The sequence below is a fragment of the Rhinolophus sinicus genome, linkage group LG05 (assembly GCF_036562045.2).
Source record: "Rhinolophus sinicus isolate RSC01 linkage group LG05, ASM3656204v1, whole genome shotgun sequence".
Classification (NCBI taxonomy): Eukaryota; Metazoa; Chordata; class Mammalia; order Chiroptera; family Rhinolophidae; genus Rhinolophus; species Rhinolophus sinicus.
This window is the reverse complement of record NC_133755.1, coordinates 44,502,634-44,524,392: the sequence shown is the minus strand read 5'-3', so window position 1 is coordinate 44,524,392 and position 21,759 is coordinate 44,502,634. Positions and strand designations below refer to the sequence as shown.

Genomic DNA, 21,759 nt, shown 5'->3' with positions numbered 1-21,759 from the left:
CAAAGTTACAATAGTTCAAAAGTTCTCATCCCCTTACTAGAAACCAGTTATCTTTATTTGGGTAGCTTTAAAACCATGAATACACCTAGTAGTTTGTAATCCACACCCTTCTTCCTATGGGTGTGAGATATATCACAATTTGAGAATGAATTTTTGGATCATCTGTAATTCCAACTATCATGTATCTGAATCCTGGCATTACAGCTAATTATCCTGCCAAAAATAATGATGCAAAAACTGGCAGAGATACTGATTTGTCTGTCAAGAAATCTTTTTAAAATAATATAACATTTTAAATTTCCTAGTCAGCACTTAAAACTTTCAAATGTTTCTAAGCAGAATGTATTCCTTAACATGAACTATAATTTAGTAACAGCAAATGGCTTATTTTTATTATGCCTTCACAACTGGTAAGCCAAGAAAAATATTAGAATGCATTTAATAGTCTAATAAGATATTAAAATTCACGTATAAGATGTATTTTAATTAGTAAATTTAAAATAATTTGTTTTGATAATGCACATATTGTAATAGTTATACAAATTGCTTGCTTTGCCTACAATCACCAATCTGAAAAAAATATCTGCAGATTATAGGGGCCTGTAACAATTTTCAACAAATTAAACACTTTGACTTTGGTCATGCTTTGAGACTGTCTGAAGTAACTCCATAGCCAAGAATTTATGCTTCAAAAAAATAAGCTTTCAGATAAAAATCACAGCTCATTTGCTCTGAACAAAGTGTTTTATCCAGCTCTTCTTCAGCCATTTGTACAACAGAATTGATCCTTCTCATGCATCACTGATTTGATCATCTCATATTCCACAGATAAGTAGGGAACCCTCAATTACAAAATGCTTTTTTAATAGTAATAGTAAAGATAGTCAAATTTTGGAATAGTTAAATATTATCCATAATCCTGCTACCCTAAAAACAGAGCTTTTCCTTTTTAGGTATCCAATCACTTTATATACAAGGCCATTTATATGAAAAGCAGGTACCTTAAGAGGAAGATTTTTTTTTTAATACATTGAGCTATGTAGCCAAAGGGAAGAAGTCACATTGAAATAAATATAAGTCAGAGAATTGGTTCAGCACATCTTCTTTGGAAAGATACAAATATGGTGAAACTCCAGAATGACTTGCTTTAGCAATGATTTAATTCTATTTTGAAACAAGTCATGAGTTGCAATGTTAACAGTTTTAACAATATTCAACTTCATCAAAAATCTTTCAGATAATTTTCAAATGAAATGATACGCTGTCTCCCTATCATTGCATTTTGCTTTAAAATAATCTTGAGAAAGGGGCAGTAAGCAAGGAGCAGTATCGCCGAAATAAGGCGAGCCATGTGTTAACTGTAGAAGTTGGATGATAGGTACATAAGGGTTCACTATATTTTTCCATTTTAGTTTATTTCCAAAATTTTTCAAAATGAAAAAAATGATTACCAAAAAAATGTAAGCGTATCCAAGCTGAATCAGAAAAATATCAGGCTTATATTTCATATATGTTAATTCAAGAATCACCACCTTGAAGTTACTCTCAAAAAAGGACTGACTATATTGTCACTCAGATATCTATCTACTATTTACCAGGGTCACTGTCCAATGATAATACACTGAGGGATTCTTCAAACTATTTGCTTCATATGTCATAAAACCTCTGTAGAAATGAGGAAGAGACTATTCAATCATTCACTCAACAAATACTTATTAAGCACTTGTTATGTCAGCCCTCTTCTAGGCACAGGGGGTGCATCAGTAAATAAAACAGACAGAAATCTCTATGGAGTTTACATTCTAATGTGGAGAGGACAGATAATAAATATAATAAATTATGTAATATCTTATGCAAAAAAAAGCATAGCAAGGTAAGAGATTATCAAGGTGGGTGTATGGCAATTTTAAGTAGGGTGATCAGGGTCTGCTTCATTGAAAAGATAACATTTGAGCAAAGGCTTGGAGTAGAAAAGAACATGAGGCCTATGGATATCTAGACAAATGTTCTAGAATACAGAACAGCCAATGCATTGGGCCTGAAACAAAGGTATGCCTGATATATTAAAAAAAACACACAAAAAAAACAACAGCATGATTGCCGTAGTGGCTGGAGTGTAATGATCAGGAAGAAAATTGGTAGAAGGGAGGTTAGAGAGACAACAGGGGAAAGAGGTATGGATAGGAATTAAGTAAAGCTTTGTTGGCCACTGTAAAAACTAGCTTTACCATGAATGAAACAGAATGCCAAATGAAGGATTTTGAGTGAAGAAGTACATGATTAGCCCTTTTTTGACCCGCTTTGACTCTGCGGTTCTACTCCAGCAGTGACCCAAATGGTTGCTTTCTTATTATCACCCATGGTCTGATAGTCAACTGCCTGTCACATGGTGACTGTCATAGACGGTCTCCAACTCATGTTTGTTATTCTTAGAAAAGATCTTCACCCCTTACAATCCCCTACTTAGGGATGGGATGTACAGTGTCACCTCTAAAAGATGACCTACCCAGTTAGAAAATCTTGTTTCTTCTTTTAACAAGTAGAAATAATTTGCAGTAAGATTGCTTTGTAGATTATGGAAAATGGCAAAATAATTGGTTTGGTGTCAGATTAATCATGATTTAAAATCTAGGCTCAAGAACTTAATAGCTGAAGATCTTGGACAAGTTATTTAACTTCTCTTAGTCTCAATTCTTATAATTTGTAAAAGGAAAATAAAAATATATAAACTTTATAGGAGGATTAAGTAAATTAAAAGAATCTATCCCAGTGCCTAGACCATAATGAGCGTTTAATAAATGTTAGACCCATTGCCTTGCAGCCCTAAGAGTACTTCCCACGTTGCCCTGCATACTTGAGAACTCAATCCTCATAGCCCAAGAGCAGGCAAAAAAAAAAGTCATACTAGCTTAAGTGAGAATGATTTACTGTTTACACATTAATACATATAAATAGTCGAGGCTGCTGTGTAGCAGCACTTTAATAAGATATCTATGCTCCGGGCTCCCAGCTTTCCGCTGAGAACCATTCCTAGGATTAGAACTACTGTTCCCAGCAGAAAGTGCGGTTCCCCCTTCACCCCTCCCGTACGTCCCATGGTATGATACTAGGTCTGTATATTCTATTAAAATGAACTGTCCATCCCCTTTATAAACTACATTTGACAGGAATTAAACCAATACTATAAACAGAAAGAAAAAAGTTACCTACATATTAAAGATATATATACACACACACACACACACATATATTAAATGTAATGCTTTCATTTTGAAGAGAGAGCTTTGAGATTAAGTTTCCCAAGATAGATGGCTTTCTAGACATAGGATCAACATGGTTGATATAAACATATATGTCTTTCATTAAAATTCTCAAAAAATAAACAAAATTTCTTTTTTTAAAAGAGACATTTGTTGGAATTTTCCTACAGGGGAAGAAAAAAATCCAAAATTTTACCCTTCTTATTTGGAAGTGAATACTTACATATCAATATTGAAAGACATATTCTAAAATCATTTGACTATATTTTAGTTGCCAGCCCTTGGATTTTATAAATATGCAGGAATTTTTATAGTAACTAGCATTTGCTTCTTATTCCTCCTTACTTTGTACCTTGTACCTTAGTTAACCTGGGAGAAAATAGGCAGATTGCATGACAACTGAATGTTCATGTACTTGCCTTTATAAGTGATAAATGATACCTTTCATCTTCCCTTCTTTTTTCTTTGAAATTTATTCTTCAAATTTTATATGTAGCAACTAAGTATCAGTAGTCTGCCGTTCACTTGGTAAATTGGCAAATTAAGCAAAATCCTCCTGGCTCTCCTTTAAGTGGAGGAATTTGTTGCTGGGGGGAGGCAAAGGCTGCTAAAAAGGGCAATGTTCACTATAAATTCCCAGGTGCCTCTGTGTAATCATAAACTGTCCACTCTGACCACTTGTCCCTTTCGTCCAGGGGAAGGTACAGAAATTACCTTCCTCGGTATGGAAGTACAGAAACTGCCTCGGTATGGAAGACGGGGTTCTGGGTTATCTGGCCTGATGGGACATCATGCCTGGGCTTCATCTCCAGGGTTGGTCCTAACCAGAGTCGGGGTTTTAGAAGATTCCTTCAACCACCTATTATTCACAATGTTTCCTTTTGGACTCCTCTGCTGGTTTCCCTTAAGAAAGCAAAGATGCCCCAACCTTTTTATGATGACAGAAGGAGTGAGCCATTTAATTAAATGTGCTTGTATTTTCCTTTCTGGCCGGAGCATCTCCCCTTAAAACGGGTGATGATCCCTGACAAATGCATTTAGGATAATTTAATCTCATGCTCTGCTTTGCAGATCCTGAAGTAGCAGGTTCTGTGTCATTAACATTTAGTGGACCTGCCTACTTTATATCCGAAGAGAGACACGTCTTACTTTCCTGAACCGAGAAGAAAGGAGCCTGGGACCAATGACTTGAAGTGTTCACATACTGGTTTACCTGCATGTGGTCCTGATGAACTTCAAGGACTTTTTTCATCATATTATTGGGTTATGTCACTCATGGTCAAAGTCTGACAATAGCAAAGGGGTTTTCTCCACTTAGAAAAAGAAAAGGAAGTTTTGCTATACTTGTGTCATTAGGAAATGTGATTTCTAGTTTGGAGACTGATGCTTTAAAAATAAAAGCACTTTGGGAAATATTTATTGTTTTTATCTGCAGCTACTTATTGACAAACATTCCTAATAATTCAGTGAGGGGAATGACACACTACTTTTCTCGGATAAATTCACCAGGCTGATGCTTCTGGGTACAGGGCACAGAGGTGCCATAGTCACTGATTCTTTTTCATTTTCTTCCAGCAAATTTGTCTTTGACTATGGTAACCTACTCTTTGCTTTGGTGTCAAAGTTCTCCATAAAGTCATCCACCTTTTCCCTCAGAGATTAACAGTGTAAAAACATTTCCCCATACCAAGGTAAGTGAGGTCTTATCAGCAGTATGTGGAAAAATAGTTCTTATTTTTTTCATCACGTTCAGTCCAGTTAGAAAAGAAACCAATCACTGTTAACTGGGATCATCTGAAGTATTTGTTGACTATCCTTTCTCAACTCTCTGGAATGACTGATGTGCTGTTAAATATACCAATCAAAGGGCTGGCATATATTCCAACTAATGGAGGTGGGGGCATTTTAGACGGAGAGCTAGAGTGGACCCAAGTCTTTGTTTTCCAATCATGGTGCTTCCCTCTGTTACTGATTAAAGTTGAGGTGTTCCAGATATTGGGATAAAGACTGGAATGTTATTTCTTTTATCATATTCATTATTTTCTCTAGTACTTTGGTATTACCACAGATTTCCTGCCAGCTAAGCAGTTTGAAATCAGTAATTCTGCCTACTATGTGTGATAATACATCGCTCCTTTGCAAACATCTGCAATAAATTTCTGGGCTTCACTCAGGCAAGAAGTAACAGTTTCTACATATTCTGTTTAGTTGTATTCTTTCCGTAATTTAGTGGATGCATTTCATTCTCTTTGACTTTTTCATCTGATCTTCAACTTTATTTCAGATTTCTTCAAAAATTTTAACTTTTCTTTGTTCATGTTGGTATCTTTTTAGAGATATATTCATATATTTTACATTGAGTTCTCTCTGCCCCAATTTGCATATAATCTCTTTATGAATTTTTTTTCACTATTAACAAAAGGAAAATTTTTAACAATACACACCAGTTTGGTCAACACAGGAGACCTGGTATTGGCCTATTTCACCAATTTTGGCCACTCTATCTTCCTGCCACCTAAAGGTTGATTTATCAAAATCAATTGTGTTTTTTGTAATTTTTTCTTAAATTTTCCTAAGCTTATTGAATTTTACCATCCAGGATTGAGTTGCTCCATAATATTCTCGTGGAATAGAAGTGCTCACATGTGGCAAGGCATATGCAACTCTAAAAATTCTCTAGGTAAACCAGGACTGCCTACATCCCACTATAAATACAGCCTATTACAATCATTCATGCTTTTATCCTCAAAGTGCAACCCACAGACTCTAATATGCCTAAAGGGGCTATATTTTTTTAAAAACCCAATTCAGCAATTTCACAAGGACTCCACAATGGAATAGTTTAGGAAAACACATTAAAGCCTATGAAGTCATGCAGTTCAGGGAAAAAACAAAACAAAACAATTTTGCTTTGACCATAGAATACCTTCTCCCTCATGGGTATTCTATTAACATGTCAAAAACCAGTTTATCACAAAACATAGTTTGAGGAATGCTGATTTCATTCGAAAATTAAAATCATTTTCAACATTATTTTCAATGGGGCAATATCCCCAGGAAAAAGGAATTTTTAAAATTTGGTGGAAATTTTTAAAATTTTTAAATATTTTTGGAAATTTGTGGGAGCATTTTGGTTATAATTATTTGTGTGGGTGAGATGCAACTGATATTTAGTGGGCAAGAAGCAAGTGGGCACATGTAGAGCAATTCCATAGAACAAAGAATTGTGTCACACTTTTCCAAACTCCTGATAGTCATATAAAGGAAAAACTTATTTATAATTATATGAGCCTAGAATCTAACTCCATATTACATATAAACACAATGTATTCTTGCATGGTATTGATTTGGGATTAATTTTTCAGGAATGCAAAATTTGGAATGTTTTTAAGAGTAGTTCACCATTTCAGAAAATCACACTACTAAAAGAAGCACTACTCATTATATTTTAAACATATTACAACACACCTCTATCAGTTTACATATACAGCTGTCTATTTCACAGTGACTTGTTACAAGTGCAAGCATCTGACTACTTCCTCAGGATTTCCAGTGTCGTCATGCCTGAGTATATATATTGAGTATTTATTAGAAATATCTCATATTTCATTATGTCAGTTTCCTTTATTGCTTCTTATTATGATTTCAAACATTATATCGTCTTTTTAAATTAGATTTGTAAACAGGTTATCCTGTCTATAAATTTTATTTCAGGATAATAAAGTGGATGTTACAAAGCATTTATTTTCAAAAGCAGGGTGTTCAGTCTGATGAGATTGAGAACCACTGATCTATAAGCTTTGGTTCCCTAAAGAGGAGGATTTGAATTAGGAGTAACCTATGATTGACCAAAAACATGATTGAACTAAACCACAAAATGGTGTGGTTAAGGTAAATATTGGGAAATATGGTATGTTTAGAATATAATAACTAATCAATAAGCCTTTATTATGTGTCTAGCACTTGATTACACTGAAGCACAGAGGTATAACACAGGCCTGTCTGTCTTCATGGAACTTATAGGGTTGTGAAGGAAACAAAGCCCCAGGCAAAACAATTAAAGAACTAAATGCCAGTTACCTTCTAAACATTTGTGAAAGAAATGTTCATAATTAGGCAATCGTCTTAGGAGGCTGGGGTGGTCAGGAAAGACTTAGGATAAGGCAGATCTTCTATTGTACGTTTCAGAATTAACTGGACAGCGTCATCAAGGTGTGCTTACAATGAAAGAGGAGACCAACTTAACTGTCAAGGGAAAAGGGAGAGGAGTGAAGTCAGAACCTGGAAGGAGCAGTGAGAATAGTGGAACTAGATGATGAAAAGCCTTCAAAGGCACAGGATCCTGAATTTAAAGTAACAGATAAAATGAAGCCCCTACAGACTCCTAGCGAGAGTAATAAAAATTAAGACTGATAGTAATATATAGGAAAGACAGACTTATGAAAAGACAGGCACATACTCGTATAAATGACCTCAGGAAGTTGAGAAAGGGAGTGTGACATACAAAGATGGATTAAGTTTTAGATTTGATGAAATTGAGATGATCAGTTTGAACAGCTTTAAAAGTCAACATAGAGGTTACAGCCGAATCTCTCATCACCAGAATGAATGAGCTCACAGAGATAATGATTATAGAAGGTTAGAAGTAGAAGATATGGCCTTGGGCAACACCCGCAGATCAGAGGACCAAAAGAGGAACCAGCACAGCAGTCAAGACAAGATAAATACTACTTTACATACAAATGCTAAAACTATGGAAAGCTTTATTCTTGCCAGATAGATGATAGAAACAAAAAATATAAACATTATTTTTTTAAGATTTTAAGAAAGGTTCTAGATCAAAGAGTCATGATAGTTTACTAATATAACATAAATCCCTAAACTTTTAGGTTGATATCAAAGATTATAGCCCTGTACATAAGTAGCATATGCGTATACATCCTTCCATGAAGAAAGCTTTTCTAAAAGAAATACTAACAAAAAATGAATTGTCGTATGTGAGACAGAGATGCTATTATCAACTTTCAGAAAATAACAGTAAGCAGAAATGGACTATAAACTCATCATCTGTCATCACAGAAAGCTGCATCACTTTCAGGATAACTGACTCAATGTAACAGACAAAATGGTTGCCTAAAAGGCAGTCCCGCTTAGAACACTGATTTAGTTATATGCAATAACAGAGGTAGTATCAGCAGAGATCTCTACGTTCTTCATAAATGACCCTTTATTATCTACGATCATCTGTAATCTAAAACTATTTACATTAAATTTCTCAACCTTATGAACACACCTCTAAATTGTTTTAGCAGTCAATTCTTTATAGAAATTAATCAATATGCCATCATGACTAACATTCCCAAGATCAAATGCTAACTACAGTTGTAATCTAGGAATGTGAAGAGCTCTATAAAAAGGATAACCTATGTCCCAGTTTGCTTGGAGCAGTCAGCTCACACCAGCTTTCCAGGAAGGATCATTAGTAGCACTCTCCTTCACTCTTAAAGTGGAGGTAATAAATTACATGGACCCCATATCAATGAAGCCAAGCGCACAAGAAACTTTTATAAATTACACTTATTTTTCACTTTATGTTTATTCCTAATTTATAAAAATACCTGTCATACTCTATGAACATCCATTATAATTTCTAATAACTTATACAGTACTGCTCATTTGGTCAAGCTCTAGCCCTGAGAGAGCTAAGGCCTGCCTACTAGTGGTGGTGGTGGTGGGGGTCAGATTCTTGGATGTCCCTGACTGCACCTCTGTTTCAGCAACACCTTATCAAGCCTGGTGATGCTCTCCCATACCTACCTATCAGTTTTGTACCAACTCTTCCCATACCTTTTTCCACTTTTGATTTTTTAAGTTTATTGGGGTGACAATTGTTAGTAAAGTTACACAGGTTTCACATGTACAATTCTGTAATACATCATCTATATATCACATTGTGTGTTCACCACCCAGAGTCAGTTCTCCGTCCATCACCATGTATTTGATCCCCTTTACACTCATCTCCCACCCACCTTCCCCCTTACCCTCTGGTAACCACTAAACTATTGTCTGTGTCTATGAGTTTTTGTTTCTTCATTTGTTTGTCTTGTTCCTTTGTTGTTTTCAGTTTTATATACCACATATCAGTGAAATCATATGGTTCTCGACTTTTTCTGTCTGACTTATTTCGCTTAGCATAATAATCTCAAGATCCATCCATGTTGTCCCAAATGGCACTATTTTATCTTTTCTTATGGCTGAACAGTATTCCATTGTGTATATATGCCACATCTTCTTTATCCAATCACCTATCGAAAGACACTTTGGTTTTTTCCATGTCTTGGCCACTGTAAATAAAGCTGCAATGAACATCAGAGCACATATATCTTTACGGATAAATGTTTTCAGATTTTTTGGGTAGATACCCAGGAGAGGGATTGCTGGGTCATATGGTAATTCTATTCTTAATTTTTTGAGGAACCTCCACACTGCCTTCCATAGTGGCTGCACCAATCTGCATTCCCACCAACAGTGTATAAGGGTTCCTTTTTCTCCACAGCCTCTTCGACACTTGCAATTATTTGTCTTGTTGATGACAGCCATTCTAACTGGTGTGAGGTGGTATCTCATTGTGGTTTTTATTTGCATTTCTCTCATGATTAGTGATGTTGAGCATTTTTTCATATGTCTATTGGCCATTTGTATGTCCTCTTGTTCTTAATAAGGTCTCTGTTTCCTCATTCAAACCAAGCTAATAAGAAAAGTGTGTATGCAAAATATGAAAGACCACTCTAGACATGTGGAATATTTTACTTTATAGAAAAAAATAAGCTTGGTTTCCTCTAAAATCAAGAACAAGACGAAGATGCCCCATTTTTGCCACTTCTATTCCACATAGTACTAGAAGCTCTAGCCAGAGCAATTAGGCAAGAAAAATAAAAGGCATCCATACTGGAAAGGAAGAAATAAAACTATTCACAGATGACATATCTTCCTATCTCTATTCACAGATGACATATCTTCCTATCTCTATTAACAGATGACACAATCTTCTACATAGAAAACTAAAGAATCCAAAAAATAAATTCAGCAAAGTTGCAAGATACAGAATCAAGAGGCAAAAATCAGTTATACTAGCAATAAACAATCTCAAAACTAAAGAAAACAATTTCATGAGCGTATTGAAAAGAATAAACTACTTCTTATACCCATTAGGATGACTACTATAAAAAAAATAAACAGAAAATAACAAATGTAGAGAAATGGAACATTTGTGGACTGTTGGTGGGAATGTAAAATGGTACAACCACTATTAAAAACAATATGGTGGTTCCTCAAAAAGTTACAAATAGAATTTCCATATGATCCAACAATTCCACTTCTGTGCAAAGTACCTGAAAGAACTGAAAGTAAACAAACATTTGTTGTTATGAACTGAATTGTGCCCCCCCCCCAAAGTTACATGTTGAAGTCCTAACCCCCGAGTCTACCTCGGATGTGACTACATTTGGAAATAAGGCATTTAAAGAGGTAATTAAGGTTAAATGAAGTGATATGGTGTATGATTGTCTAATCCAGTATGACTGGTATCCTAGTAAGAAGAGGCGGGCATACCAGGAATGTACACACAGAGAGAAAAGACCGTGTGAGGACAGGACACACAGAGAATGTAGCCAACTGCAAACCTCAGGAGAAATCAAGCCTAATGACACCTTGCTTTTGGACTTCTAGCCTCTAGAACTGTGAAAGAATAAATTATTAAGCTGCCCAGTCTGTGGCATTTTACTATGGTAGCCCTAATAAACTAATAAATTTGTATACCCATGTTCAGTGAAGCATTATCCACAATAGCCAAAAGGTGGAACCAACCCACGTATCTATCAACAATGAATGGATAAACAAAATATGATATATACATAAAATGGATGATTATTCAGCTTTTAAAGGAAGAAAACTGTGACACATGCTATAACAGAAGAATCTTGAAGACACTATGCTTAGTGAATAAGGCAGTAACAAAAGACAAATATTGTATGATTCCACTTATATGAGATACTGTTTCTTATATGAGAATTTCTGTCTGGGGTAATGAAAAAACTTTAGAAATACACAATGGTGAAGGTTACACAACATTATAAACGTAATTAATGCCATTGAATTCTACACTTAAAAATAGCAAAGTTGGCAAATTTTATATATATATATATGTATTTCACCACAATAAAAACAGAAAAAAAGCTTCAAATTTGGCTTTAATTGGATAAATATCATAAAAATCTGAATGATCTGAATTCATTCATCCATTCAGTCATTCACTCACATTTCATATAGCACATATTATGTGCCAAGAATTTGGCTATATTCTAGGGATAGATGGATGAGCAGGCACTTATGTTAATGTATTAATGACATCAATAGCTAGCATTTTTTTAGTACACTTATATGTTCCCAACAAACCAGGTAATTGCTATTATTATCCTCATTTTACTGATGAATAAACTGAATCTTATAAAGAATAAGTAACACCAAAAATAATACAATATGAGATTATGTCACAGAAATGGAGGCATGCGGAGTGCTTCTTGAAATCTGCCCTGGAAGTTACAACAAATTGAACAGCTATAATTCAACAAAGGATTCCCTGCTGGGCACACAGGCATGTCTGAGAGACCCACAAATCAAATCACCTAAAGGTGGGCAAGTCGGGGGAGTGGGGGAGGAGAGAAAGGGGAAGTGCAGAGATATGGATGGAGGGCCACAGGACACAGACTGGAGCTCGCTTCAGTCCTGGAGCTTACTGTATTCATGGGAGAAGGAAGAATTTGGGCTGCAGGCGCACCCCCTACAGCCCACAGTCCTACCTGAGAGATGAGCATGTAATACGATTGAACCCAGCACTCACAGCAGAGATGTTTAAGTGAGGGTGTTAATTTGAAGACAGCACAGGTTGGAAGTCTTGAGAAACACCAATATTTAATACAGCAGAAAAGAGGGAGTCACAAAGGAGACTAAGAAGAAGGGAGAATGAAAACCATAAGAGTCGAGTATCATAAAAACCAAGGAAAAATATTTTTCATAGAAGAGAAAATGACTACTAGTATCAAATATTATAGAGCGATTAACTATGGTTAAGACTAAAAATTGTGCCTTTGGATCACAAACATGTAAGTTACTAGTGACTTTGGCAAAAGCAGGGTGGAAGCTTCATTGCAGTGAATTAAAAAGTGAATGAGGGGCCGGCCCAGTGGCTCAGGCGGTTAGAGCTCCATGCTCCTAACTCCGAAGGCTGCCGGTTCAATTCCCACATGGGCCAGTGGGCTCTCAACCACGAGGTTGTCAGTTAAATTCCTCAAGTCCCGCAAGGGATGGTGGGCAGCGCCCCCTGCAACTAGGATTGAACACGGCACCTTGAGCTGAGCGGCCACTGAGCTCCCAAATGGCTCAGTTGGTTGGAGCGCATCCTCTCAACCACAAGGTTGCCGGTTCAACTCCCACAAGGATGGCAACTAGTAAGGGCAACTGGACCTGGAGCTGAGCTGCGCCCTCCACAACTAAGACTGAAAGGACAACAACTTGAAGCTGAACGGCACCCTCCACAACTAAGATTGAAAGGACAACAACTTGACTTGGAAAAAAGGCCTGGAAGTACACACTGTTCCCCAATAAAGTCCTGTTCCCCTTCCCCAATAAAATCTTAAAAAAAAAAAAAAAAAAAGTGAATGAAGGTAGCCCTGGTGCCTAAAGGAGGAAGAAAGGGAGGCCAAAATGTGGTGCTGGCAGTACAAGAGCCCAGAGGAGATCAACGCACAGCTCCAGGCTGAAAGGCAGAAAGCCCAGGAAGAAGAGGAACAAAGAGAAGAAGGTAGAGATGGGGCTGTAGGGGACCCCAAAAAGGAGAAGAAATCACTAGACTCAGATGAGAGTGAAGATGAAGAAGATTACCAGCAAAAGTGCAAGGGTGTGGAAGGGCTTGTCAACATCAAGAACCTCAACCAGGTGGCACAGACAACCAAAAACCTCACACAACTGGACCTGGACGGGTCCAAGGAACTCTCAAGGAGAGAACGAGAAGAATTCGAGAAGCAGAAAGCAAAAGATGATTACATGAAAATGCATTTAGCTGGGAAGACAGAGCAAGCCAAGGTTGATCTTGCCCACCTGGCAATCATCTGGAAATAGTAGGAGGAGGCTGCCAAACAGAAAGAAGACAGGAAAGTAAAAGATGACACGACTTTACCAGGAAAACTAATGCAGTTGCTCTCCCTGAATAAGTAGCACAGACTGAGGGAGGAGATACCAGGGAACTGGGCCATGAGGCCAGGGTGGCTGCCATGTCTCGCCCACTCTGTGCCCTAGCGCAGCTGCAGCAGCCACTCAAGACAGCCTCGGGCCTCCTGTTCATCTTGACATAAAAATCGTTTAGGGGGATGGAGGGTGGCAGGGCGGGGTGGGGGCAGCTGCTGTCTTTGAGACAGAAAGATGCAGGACAGCATTTCATATATAACCATTTGAATGTCTTTGGTGTTTTGAGAATTCAGAACCCTTGTTGGAGGTGCCTGGGAGGTGGGGTAAGAAGAGCTTGTCCAATAGATTGCACAGTAGGGGACAATTCTGCTGGGGGCAGCTGCTGGCAAGTTTGCCAGAACCAGCCCAACCGTGTTGCCTGGGTGCTCACTCAGAGAGGGTGTCACCTGGGAGCCTGTGCCCCTTGGTCCCTGAAGGGTCATGGCTCATCCCTGGCCAGTCCCCTCCATCTGAAGCCTCCCCTCTGCCCTTCCCTGCTCCATTCCCACCCTTCTGGCCAGGGCCCATTCTTACCTCTACCCATCGATCATTTCAAGAAATCTGTTTACTGTACAGAGCCCAGGCAAAACATGCTCCACAAATCCAACTAGTATATTTGGCAGATTAAGCTTGACATTATCTTTTTTTTTTTTTTTAAAGTAAACAGAGGTGAGAATATAGAAATAATGAATAGACAATGTTTTAAGAAGCTCAACTATTAAACAGAGGAAGACCTAGTGGTAGGTATAAGAGGACAAGTCAAGGGGCGGACAGGTGGCTCAGTTGGTTAGAGCGCAAGCTCTGGGCAACGAGGCTGCCGGTTCGATTCCCACATGGGCCAGTGAGCTGTTCCCCTTGCAACTAGAATGAAGTCAATGAGCTGCCGCTCAGCTCCCGGGTGGCCAGATGGCTCAGTTGATTGGAGTACAGGCTCTCAACCACAAGGCTGCAGTTCGACTCCTTGACTCTCGCAAGGGATGGTGGGCAGCGCCCTCTGCAACTAACAACGGCAACTGGACCTGGAACTGAGCTGCGCCCTCCACAACTAAGATTAAGAGGACAACAACTTGACTTGGAAAAAGTCCTGGAAGTACACACTGTTCCCCCAATAAAGTCCTGTTCCCCTTCCCCAGTAAAATCTTTAAAAAAAGAAAACAAGGACAAATCAAAAGGAGATTTTTTTAAGATGGCAGAGATTAGAGCATGTTTGACTACTGTTGGGATGATGCCAATAGGGAAGGAGAAAGAAACTGAAGAGGCCAAAAGGAGGTCCCTAAGGAAGCAGAAGGGGATAAGATACAGAACACAAAAACAGATTTATCCTCAGATAGAAAAGAATCACCATGCCTACCACTGGACAGGAATAAAAGAATGGCTGTGAGTGCAGGTTAGAATACAAACACACATATAGACATATAAAGTATATATAGACATACAAAGTCTGACAATTAAAATCACGAACTTGTTGCAATAATATTGCTAGCATTTTTGGATATCAGAGGGAGTATTCATTATGAATTTGTACCAATTGGACAAACAGTTAACCAAGTTTACTATTTGGAAATGCTGAAAAGGCTGTGTGAAAAAGTTAGACAACCTGAACTTTTGGCAAACAGTTCATGGCTCTTGCATCCAACAACGCACCAACTCCCACGGCACTGTCTGTGAGGGAGTTTCTAGCCAGTAAGCAAATAATTGTATTGGAACACCCTCCCCACTCACCTGATCTGTCCCCCAATAACTTCTTTCTTTACCTGAAGATAAAGGAAATATTGAAAGGAAAACATTTTGATGTCATTCATGACATCAAGGGTAATACAACAACAGCTCTGATGGCCATTCCAGAAAAAGAGTTCCAAACTTGCTTTGAAGGGTGGACTAGGTGCTAGTGTCAGTGCATGGCTTCCCAAGGGGAGTACTTTGAAGGTGACCATAGTGATATTCAGCAATGAGGCTTGTAGCATTTTTTCTAGGATGAGTTCGCGAACTTAATTGTCAAACTCATATACTGGGGGTGTCATAAAAAATGTATATAAGTGGACACTTTGGTCAACCTTGCTCAAACAGTAGTTTGCCATAATCAGAAGTGTCTGGACACTGATGGCAACCACTGTGAGCACCTCTTGTAATTGCAGAAGTCAAATGTGACTTGTATTCATTTTTTTGTTATCGGTATATATTATTACAATTTTAATACAGTTTTCCTTTCTTAAAATGTGTATACATTTTTTCGGCATTCTCTGTATATGTACACACACACACACACACACACACACACACACACACATATAGTACACGTGGTTGAAAGTCAAGAGCATTCTTCTCCAATACCTTCTACAGTATTTTCTCAATGAAGTAGGAAGTAAGGTCATCTGCTGAGAAAAAGACAGGAGGTTTGAGAACAATGAAATTGGATTTAAATGGCCACTATCGAGACTAGGTTAAAGAGATGATCAAGAAACACAGAAGTATTGGTAGAAAACTGAGAACCCAAGGCCAGGTTGGTATCCAAGACTCTTTGGTAGTCTCAGTTGGCTAAACTGTGTGGTTTTTCTCTTACAGCATTCAGCAATCAGGTACAGAAAGTTTCATGATTCATAAAATGCTGAAGAGGCATAATGATGGATGGATAACAAAAAATTTACAAATTTTAGCAAGATGGATAACAAAAAATTTCAAATTTTAACAAGATGTCTATTGATAACTTTAGACTATTCCCTTTTATTCAATAAACAGACTCACAGCATCACTAATTTTGTAGCTCATCAAAGGTATATAGTGGAGTACTTTAGATGCTACTGAGAGGTGCTGCACAGTTTGGAGGAGGTCCCGATTTAAAATACCTTTCATTAAATTGATTGATTGATTGATTGATTGATTGATTGATTGAGGTATAACTGATATACTAGAGTACCTTTTTCATTTAAGTATAGTTGGTATATGATATTATATCAGCTTCAGGTGTACAATATGATGACTTGACACTTATATACCTGATGATGTGATCACTGCACTAAATCGAATAATCATCTGTCACCATGCAAAGTAATCACACTATTATTGAATATATTCCTCTTCATCTTTTTCACCCATCTTTCTACCTCCTCTTCCCTCTAGCAACCATCAGTTTGATCTATGTTTCTATGAGTCTTTTTGTTTGTTCATTTGTTTTGTTTTTTTTAGATTCTATGGGAAACAGTATGGTGAGTCCTCAAAAAAATAGAACTACCATACACCCCAGCAATACCACTTCTTGGTATTTATCCGAAGAAATCCAAAACACTAATTCGAAAAGATACATGCACCCCTATGTTCACTGAAGCATTTTTTACAATAGCCAAGATATGGAAGCAACCTAAGTGTCCATCAATAGGTGAATGGATAAAGACATGGTATATATGTATGTGTACACACACACACACACACACACACACACACACACACACACACACACACTGGAATATTACTCAGCAATAAAAAAGAATGAAGTCTTTCCATTTGCAACAACATGAATGGACCTAGAGGGTACTATGCTGAGTGAAATAAGTCAGATGGAGGACCTTCTTTTTAAACAGCCCCTGTAAGAGACAGACCAGGGAACCGCACCAGTCACCCCTAGGAATCAATACCTCTATTCAGAGCTGCATAAAAGAAAACTAGTAAGATCCACATACATAATTTTAAATCATCTAGCATCCACAGTAGAAAAGTAAAAAAAAAACAGGTGAAATGTTTTTAATAACATACTTGGTTTAACACAATATATACAAAGTATTTCAATGGCAACTAATATAAAAATTATTAATGAGCTATTTTACATTTTTCATACTCAGTCTTTGAAATCCAGGGTGAATTTTATACTTGCATTGTATCTCCATTCAGACTAGCCATTTCAAGAGCTCAAAAGCCACATGTGGCTAGGGGCTACTGTACTGGACAGCATAGCTCTGGGTAGTATGATTGCATAGTATCTAGACTTATGATACCCTTGTTGAATTAAAAGAGCCACTGAGGTTCTTCCTCAGATATCATCATCCTATTTCTGTAATCATTCACAATACATTCTTACATAGCATAATTCATCTATGAATGTTCAGTTACTCCCAGGCTCAAAGACTCTAGACACATGTATTGCAATCAGAACATCCTAGACAGAGCTTTGGTTCCCTACTAAGCTCATGCTGGACACTTGCCTGGAAACCATCAGTATCTGCACAGCCATTGGCTGATATCTGCTATCGCTGCTAACCAGGTATAGCAGGTGGAAGGCAACTGCACAGACTGAGGGTTCAGCTTTCTTTACTAAGTTAGTTACCATTCATCTACCGATGTCCCAGCTTCCAAAATTCTGTTGACATCTCCTTTCATATTCACTTTGTCCTTTTGGAGTTTATGCCTTTCTTTATTCCTTGATTTTCATTTTAGTACGTTTTCAAGAAGGAATGAAAATAAACACATATATTCAACTTACCATGTTTATGTGGAAGTTGCTTTTATGATTAGGGGCAAATCTATTTAAAAATCTATAAATTCATTATCAGAAGATAACTTATCAGCAGACATAGACAAACTTTTTCAAACTACTTGAAAGATTTATTCCAATCAGAATTCCACATATAGGGGGTGGCCGGTTGGCTCAGTTGGTTAGAGCATGGTGCTAATAACACCAAGGCTGCCGGTTCGATCCCCACAGGGGCCCTCCTTAAAAAAAAGAACTCCAGATATAAACAATGTATAATATTTTAATGAAAAAAATCAATTTGCTCTTAAAATTTTATTATTAAGAACATTTTATATTTCAATTACTCTTGTGCATACAATGAATCAGTTACGTTAACATGAAAAGAGAAAAATATGTTATTGAACACTAACCCTGCTTTCTCCAGATGAACTGTGAAAAACTGTCTAGCCACAATTCAATTGTGTTGTGTATGCTGTGTGAACCTTAAGAAAACATTTGGGCTCTAGTCATCAGAGGTTTTATTTTTTACGGAGTCTGCAGAATTAGCACATGCAAGAACTGTTAACCTATCACTGTTCTGATTAAACCTAAGAAGTACCTGATTTACAGCACCTTCCAGAGTAAACGTTAGCAAGCATTGTCAAAACAGAGATATATTTGTGGTATTAAAGTAATAGGATAGACTATGCTCATTAAGTGTTCTCTGAAAAAGACAAATTTCTTCAACAGTATTGTGAATTTTTTACTTTTTTAAAACTAATTTTATTTAATTTTTGTATTCTAAGTCTGTTTGAAACAAAAAATTACCCTTTTAAAAATGAGAATTCCGTCAATTTTATTTGTTCACTTAAGATTACTTTTGTCCCTGCAGCTAGCATTGGACCAGAGCTGCATGTTCTAATCTCTTCAGCTAGAACCCACTCACCTAAAACAGACCATTGGACTCTTTCATCAACATTTTTCCCGCCTCCCAACTTTGAAGTCAATGCACACATTTCTATTTTCTCTTTTAAGGTTAGCACAATTCTTTAAGTATTTATTGAGTACTATTTTGTACCAGGCACTGCTAGATTCTAAAAATAAAAAGATTAATCAAACATATTCTGTCTTCAAAAACCTCATAGCCTACCACAGGAGACAGACACACAAAGCAATAAATATAAAGCAATATGATAAGAACCGCAATAAAGGTATGAACAAAGTGCTATGGGAAGCCCAAAGGCAGGAAGGACAACTTCTTTCTAGGAATGGTTGGAGAAGGAATAGGATTTTCCCAGTGTTCCCACTGGTAACAGAAATGGAAGGAAGATTATTCCAAGCATAGAACAACATGAAAAAAGGCACAATAAAAGTCCACACCTTCTTTGGGAAACAAAACGTAGCCTGGTGAAGCTAAAACATGGATTCCTGCAGAGTAATGGTAGAAGCCATGTGAAGTAATTTGAACTTTTTGTTATAATGCAGGCAATGAAAAGCCATAACAGCAGCAAAGGGATGCCATTTGTGTCTTGGAAAGAAAACTCTGTGGCAGTGTGAATGACTGACTAGTGAACGGGGATAGAAGAAAGGCAGGAAAAACAATTAGAAGGCTATTGAACCAGACTTGGTGGAACTCTAAGCAGTAATTGTGGAACTGGAGAGAAGGGAATTCATGGATTTGACACGCATTTCAGAAGTAGAATCACTTGGACATGATGGTTATTTGGTTGGAGAAGGTAAGGAAAGGAGAATCCAAGATTCCACCATGTATTTGGCTTATATGATTTAACAGAAAACAATAAAGATTTTTTTAACGAGCTTAAACTAAGATATTTGCAGATATTTGCAAGACATTCAAGTAGAGGGATCCAGGAGGCTGTTGGAAATAAGGATCTCAGCTAAGGAGTATAGTCAATACCCAAAATACAGATTTTTGGAATTAGCAACATAAAGGTGACATTTGCACTCATGTGAGCAGATGAAGTTTCAAGAAAGAAGAATACTACACAATACAAAAAAAGTCAGATGATAAATATTTAAGGCAAATCTTTTAAAAGAAATCTTTTATAATATAGAAAAATATTTTCATGAGCATGAAGTAAGGATTCCCTCAACAAGACACACAAAAAGCACCAATCATAAAGGAAAAGATTAACAAATTCAGGTATTTAAAACACTATAAGAAAGAATGAAAGGACAATCCACAAAGTAGGAAAAATATCTGCAACACATATAACTGACAGAGAGCTAGTATGCAGAATTTGTAAAGAGCTCTTACAAATCAACCTGAAAAGGTCGACAATCAATTAGGAAGAGAAGGAAATATAAGAACAGGCACTTCACAAAAGAAGATAGCAAATAGACAACAAATGAAAGAAGAGGGGCTCAATCTCATCAGTAATCAAGAAAATACAAACTAAAACCACAATGAGATATTACTACACACTAAAACTGACAAAATTTTAGAAATCTAACAAAACTAAGCTTTGGCAAAGATATAGAGCAACTGAAATTCTCATACACTATTTGGGAACATAATTTTAACACAATTAACTCAGAAAACTGTGCCAATATCTAGTTAAGTTGAAAATATGGATCCCCTGTGGTTCGGAAATTTTATTCCAAGGCTACTCTAAAGATGTACATCTTTATGTGCACCAGGATACACATAAAAGAATGTTCAGAGCAACAGCATTATAATTGGCCCAAACTGGAAACATCCCAAATGCCTATCAATGGTAGACAAAAATCAATAAATTATGGTATAGCCACACAGTGAAATACTATACAGCATAGACCAATGAAAATGAAGAAGCTACAGACATACACAATAACACGGATAAATCTTATAAACATGTTAAATGAAAAAAGCAAGTTGGGCCGGCCCGGTGGCTCAGGCGGTTAGAGCTCCATGCTCCTGACTCCGAAGGCTGCCGGTTCAATTCCCACATGGGCCAGTGGGCTCTCAACCACAAGGTTGCCAGTTCAACTCCTCGAGTCCCGCAAGGGATGGTGGGCTCTGCCCCCTGCAACTAAGATTGAACACGGCACCTTGAGCTGAGCTGCCGCTGAGCTCCCAGATGGCTCAGTTGGTTGGAGCGCATTCTCTCAACCACAAGGTTGCCGGTTCGACTCCTGCAAGGGATGGTGGGCTGTGCCCCCTGCAACTAGCAATGGCAACTGGACCTGGAGCTGAGCTGCGCCCTCCACAACTAAGATGGAAAGAACAACAACTTGAAGCTGAACAGCACCCTCCACAACTGAGATTGAAAGGACAACAACTTGACTTGGGAAAAAGGCCTGGAAGTACACACTGTTCCCCAATAAAGTCCTGTTCCCCTTCCCCAATAAAATCTTTAAAAAAAAAAAAAAAACAGTAACTTAATCCTATTCATATAAAATCGATGTGTTTTAGAAATGCATATACAGATGTTTAAGTTAAAAGAGAAATGCAAGAAAATAATTACTAGAAATGACGGGATAAGTGGTTACCTCTGTGGAGACAAAAGTGATTGTAACAGGCAAAGTATATGAGGTAATTCTACAGTCGCAATAATGTTACATTCCTTGACCTCGGCAGTGGTGATTACATGGTATTGATAATTACTTGATAAAACATACATATAAGTTTTAAGGATTTATAAATATGAGGTCTGACAATTAAGTTCGCGAACTCATCCGAGAACAAGTGCTACATACCTCATTGCTGAATATCACGACGGTCACCTTCGAAGTACTCCTCCTTGGGAAGCTATGCACTGATGCCAGCGCCTAGTC

The 21,759-nt window shown here is 37.4% G+C and overlaps 1 protein-coding gene and 1 pseudogene across 1 annotated transcript in view; both read left to right on the top strand.

Annotated features, from left to right (window-relative positions):
* Positions 1-4,652, top strand: part of WDPCP (WD repeat containing planar cell polarity effector) — a 385,676-nt gene extending 381,024 nt beyond the window's left edge. Inside the window, exon 18 of the mRNA XM_074332051.1 lies at positions 4,332-4,652. Coding sequence (XP_074188152.1) covers positions 4,332-4,343 — 12 coding nt within the window. The 3' untranslated portion in view covers positions 4,344-4,652. The remainder of the gene's footprint in view (positions 1-4,331) is intronic.
* An 8,315-nt stretch (positions 4,653-12,967) lies between these two features.
* LOC109439985 (28 kDa heat- and acid-stable phosphoprotein) lies at positions 12,968-13,436 on the top strand (annotated as a pseudogene).
* The last annotated feature ends 8,323 nt before the right edge of the window (positions 13,437-21,759 follow it).